General features: G+C 38.8%; 1 protein-coding gene across 1 annotated transcript; it reads right to left on the reverse strand.

Annotated features, from left to right (window-relative positions):
• Nucleotides 1-2,141: 2,141 nt before the first annotated feature.
• Nucleotides 2,142-4,265, reverse strand: LOC106948768 (aquaporin-1). Its single transcript, XM_015034612.1, has 4 exons — nucleotides 3,803-4,265; nucleotides 3,190-3,351; nucleotides 2,940-3,020; nucleotides 2,142-2,724 (listed from the first exon to the last, which is right to left on the reverse strand). The coding sequence occupies exons 1-4, from the start codon at nucleotides 4,163-4,165 to the stop codon at nucleotides 2,545-2,547; spliced, it is 786 nt and encodes a 261-aa protein (XP_014890098.1). The 5' UTR covers nucleotides 4,166-4,265; the 3' UTR covers nucleotides 2,142-2,544.
• Nucleotides 4,266-5,013: the final 748 nt, after the last annotated feature.

The raw sequence follows: 5,013 nt of genomic DNA on the forward strand, positions 1-5,013 counted from the left end.
ATGCACAGCATCTATGCATAGCATCTATGCATAGCATATGCATAGCATTTATGCTATGCATAGATGCTATGCATATGCTATGCATAGCATCTATGCTATCTAATCAAAGCTATCTAATAGCTTTGATACATACTCAAAGCTATTAGTCAGAATACTTTGAGCATGTATCTTGGCTGTCCTTGTTGTTTTTTCTATGGGGTACCAAAATGCTCCTAGCATTAACAATTTAAAAGTGGTTGGAGCTTCCTTGGTGCTGTTGTAATGAAGTGTTTTTTGCTAAATGAGCAGTTTGTACGAACATTCTCAACACAACGGTGCAATTCAAAAACTGCTTCCATTTTTACTTCAAAATGAGAGTAAAAATGGAACCAACTTTATTTCTGAGGCTAATAATTTATCAAAAGCTTAAACAATCCTATTATTGTTTGTAGGCTGAACCTTTGGGAAAGTAGCAGAAGTTGCAGTAAAGTGGCTTGCATTGGTAGCTTTAATCATTGGTAAATAGCAGCTTTTTAAATAGCAGTTTTGCAGTTTGGTAAAATTTCATCAAAATTCTGGGTTTCCCCACACATGTCCTATAAAAAGGTTGGAGCTTAACTTGTAGCTTCAACAAATGAGTGTTGAACACATACACCCAAAGTAAAACAGGATTATTCTTGAGATTGTGGTTCAGATTTAAATGCAAAGACCTAAGTATGACCACATTATCCAATTTAAGGTGCATTTCATACCTCTCTATGCACTCTAACATGGAGTCTATGTGAGACTGATTTATTCATTTGTTACCACTTACTAGGATCTTTCCACTGACACCTGTGTGTAGCCAGATTTCTGTGACTGCTCTTACTGAGCACACAGAGAGCAGGACATTACTTCCTGTTAGAAAGTCACACAGGGACATAGCAGGTAGAGATAATGGGTCAGTTCATGAGCAGAAGGGGAAAAAAACACAAACAGAAGAGAAATTGAGGAGAGCCCTGTTGTTTCCCAAAATGATTAATTTATTTGTCCAGAACAACAACAACACAAGTGGAATTAATATTATGACGAGAAATAACTTTACTATTTACTATTTAAGTCTCATTTCCTTCTCAGTTTGAAATGAACGATCCAGCTCATCATCGCCCCCTAAGACCTAGTAGTGAAACTGTGTCTCTTAGTCATATGTGGTCAATCAGCTGAGCTAAAAAAAAAAATAAAAATGCAGCACTTGCTTGTCAGCGAGGCATGCACAGATGTGGAGAGCTGTGTTCAAACCTTTATGGTGTAAAATGTATCGTTTTTACTTACTTGCTCTGCAGATTGTTTATTTACATGTATAAATGATGGTCTGGTTAAATGACAAGAAGTTATAGCCACAATTTATATAAAGACTTCATTTTTAGGGGAAATCTTGGGATATTTTAATATGCCGCAAAATCTCATCACACCTCTTCTTTGTTCAACCATTACCATTTGAGAACCTCCGACCATTAATTTCAACTAAGCTTCCACAACTCTGCCACCAGATTTCTTTACAGGTGCATACAGAAGTAATTTGATAATTTGATCAAACTACTTTTTCATGAAAAACAATTATATTTCTTTTTGACCAAATATTGTCAGTCAGCTATACTTTCTTCTTTTATCTCGGAAGTATATGACCTTCACAGTCTTATCTTGGGCTATCATGCTGTGTAGATGTTTTTTCTTTATCTGCAGTACGTTGGTTTCACTCCCTGAGCTGCTGAGTTCTGCTTGTTAATACAGGTGTCCACTTTGCTTAAATTTTCTGACAAAGAAACTTTTTGATGCTTTACGTAGCGTTTCAGGGAAAGGTGAAATGAATGTATGATCATTTTTTTTTTTTTCTCTTTTGGCTTATTGGTCATAAGCTAAATTTAGAAGATCTGTTGCAAAATTGTCTAAGAATAAGTTAACAACCTGCTTCTTATTGGAATAGTTTTAGATTACCATGTGTTTAGCAGTCACATCAAACCTAGAATGTTTTGCACTGCACTGAATTGAGGTTGTTTTAATGAAACCTTCAGCTTTCCATTAATAAATGGGTGAGAGTTTTTATAGTGACAACTTAAAAACCCCCAAAAGTCTACTTTATATTCTTTTAAACCATTAATAAGTATGCAGACAGTTACAACTGCTCATGTTAAGTGTTTTTTTTTATTTATTTTACTTATAAAAGTGAAACTTTTGAGTGCACACACAATATCTTATCTGTCAGCATTAAGAAGTGATACAGAAATATAGAAATGTACAAAAATGGCTCAACATACAATACTGATAAGGAAACAAAAGATTTTCCAAACTGCTTTGTTAGGATTTCAGTACAAAATGTGCACACTGAAGCAGCAAGTTCGGATGATAGGTTTGCACTGGGTCGACAAAAAAAAAAGCAAATTAGAAGGTGACACTAAATGACCCGTAGTAGAAAACCCCTTGTTGGTAATTAAAATAACACAAAAAATGCTAAATACACTAAATTCAAGAGCTTTTAAATCTTTTTACAATAGTATAGACATGTACATTGGGGTTAAGTGTGTGTGGCTATTTAGATGTCATCTCCACGGTGGTCGCGTCGTTGCCTCCGTTGACGTCGTAGTCCCCGACTGGCCCACTCACCAGCACCTTCACGCGCTCTGGGAAGTCGTCAAATTTGGGCGACAGCAAGAAATCGTAAATGAGAGCCGCAGCCACGCCACCACACATCGGACCCACCCAGTACACCTGGAACAGACAACACTGATCAGTCAATCCGCAAATAAGAAGCTTTCCTTTTGTCAGTGACTTATACTGAATTATTGCTGACCTTTTTTTTTTTTTTAGCTATAGTTAACTAACTTGCTTTTAGGAAGCAATTAAGTTTCTTAATATTGAGACATAAAGTGTGCAGAGTTGTGAGGTGTGCATAAAATGCTCATGTGTTTTACCCACTGACTTACCCAGTGATCTGTGAAATCATTCAGGATCAAAGCTGGGCCAAAGGAACGGGCTGGGTTGATGCCGCAGCCTGTGTAGCTGATCTGCAATCACAAAGTCATATTATCTTCTGGGATGAAGGATATTGACTAAAGCAAGCTGCAAAATTCATGGTTTTCGAGAGCTTTGTCATGTTTACTGCTGGTCCACCACACTGAAACATGGTGCACCTTTACTGGGTAAGCCCTGCAATGTTTTTGAGGATAAACTCACAGCTGCCAAGTGTCCCAGGCAGACCGAGAGGCCAATGGCCAGGGGTGCCGAGCCGGTGACATCACGCCGCCTTTTATCAGTGACTGCAATGACACACAGCACGAGCTGAAACGTTGCCAGGAGCTCTATGCCTACGCCTTGGCTGGCGGTGACACCGTTAAGCTGTGAGGGGAAAAAAACAGAACAGCAGCACTCTGTTAGTTGGTTTTATGTAGATGGATAGTTTCCCATCCCCCCTTCCCAGTTTTTAACAGTTTGCTGGTGTTGTCCTGAAACTTTGACAGCAACTTGGCAGAGAAACAGAATTCGATTTCGTTAGAAGTTATCAACAGAAAAGTTATCTTTTTCAGCGCTGCTCACGGATAAGTTTTTGTCTGTAAAACCCAAGCGTCCAAAAGCACTTAACTCAAAGTGTTAATTCTGCATATGGTCACTTTAAATTTCTTGCAGCTGTTCACCTGTTTTAACGATATCTCACTTCTTCGAAGTAAGAGGGCAAGATAAATAATTTCAGTTCAGCCTTCCTTATGAAAGCTACAATATGCTGAAATTAAATGTGCATATATATCTTTTTTTTTGGTTTTTTTTTAGAACTATCAAAATAAATACTTACAGAGTTCAGCCCCAGTGCAGTCGTGTCATTTGGACGTGTTCCAAATACAATGCCACTGGCCAGAGCCGAGCCAAGCATTTGTGCCACAATGTACATCACTGCCTTAAACACACTGATCTGGCAGCTTGCAAGCATCCCGAGGGTCACTGCAGGGTTCAGGTGGGCTCCGCTGATGTGGCCCAAACTCTGGGCTAGAGTTGCAATTGCAAGTCCAAATGCCAGTGACACCTTTACCTCCTGGTCCGGGGCTGTGTTGTTCTTGTTCCCGATAGCTGTGGAGATGCTGAGGAAAATGAAGAGGGTCATGCCGACCAGTTCAGCCAAAACAGCCCTCCAGAACTCCTTACTCTTGAACTCTCGCATGGTGGCTGATGAGGTCTGGCTGTTTACGGTTGAAGTTGAAGCTGGTCTTCTGCAAGGTCTGAGTGGTTAAACTCACAAACAACTGCAAACAGGGCTGCATATATAAGGCCTGAGTGCTGATAATGGTTGGTGGGCGGGCTTAAAAAAAAAAAAAAAACAAAAAAAAACAAAGAGAGGGCCACGCTGAATTAATGAGAAATCCAAAAGACTGGTCTCTCACATCCCTCCCTCTGCTACCTCCTTCTCGCTACACCCTCTCTTTGAAACCCTGTCTGGTCTTTGGACTTTTGTGAGTAATAGATCTGTGTCTTTAAATAGCTCTATCCAACCAAAGGTAAAATTTCCTTTTGATACACGCATGTCAAGCTTTACAGCAGAGCTTCTCACTGAGAGCTCTAAGTAATAAAGTTTGATTTAATTATGACACATTTTGAGGATTTCAAGTCTATTTTGAGTTCCTTTTTTGTGTGCTTCATCTATGGAATGACTCCAATACATAATGTTGTCCTTTACTAACAGTTAGGGCCACTGACGGCACATACGGAGGAGTCAGATAAAACGCAGACAACTCCCTATCTGACATTTAGGTCTCACCCTTCCTCCCAGAGCAGACACTTTCACAATAATGTCTTACATGCCCTGTTTGGGGGGACACATTCTCAGACAAAGACAGGAAAATGATGCCATTATTATCAATTAGACTTATTGTGTTATAAAATTTATCTTAAAAAAAAAAAAAAAAATATATATATATATAACTTTTTAAATGTTTAGCTTTTCAGCAAGTAGCAACTAATTAGAATCAATTACAGTGCCTTGTAGAAGCACTCATACACCTTGAATTATTT

Source organism: Poecilia latipinna, unplaced genomic scaffold, assembly GCF_001443285.1.
Source record: "Poecilia latipinna isolate Pla-1442-1.1 unplaced genomic scaffold, P_latipinna-1.0 Scaffold18, whole genome shotgun sequence".
In the NCBI taxonomy this organism is placed as follows: domain Eukaryota; kingdom Metazoa; phylum Chordata; class Actinopteri; order Cyprinodontiformes; family Poeciliidae; genus Poecilia; species Poecilia latipinna.

Coding starts and splice junctions, on each gene's coding strand:
- LOC106948768 (XM_015034612.1), bottom strand. CDS start 4,165: ATGCGAGAGTTCAAGAGTAAGGAGTTCTGGAGGGCTGTTTTGGCTGAA. Junction 3,352..3,802: donor CTGCACTGGGGCTGAACTCT/GTAAGTATTTAT, acceptor TTCCCCTCACAG/CTTAACGGTGTCACCGCCAG. Junction 2,725..2,939: donor ATGATTTCACAGATCACTGG/GTAAGTCAGTGG, acceptor TGTCTGTTCCAG/GTGTACTGGGTGGGTCCGAT.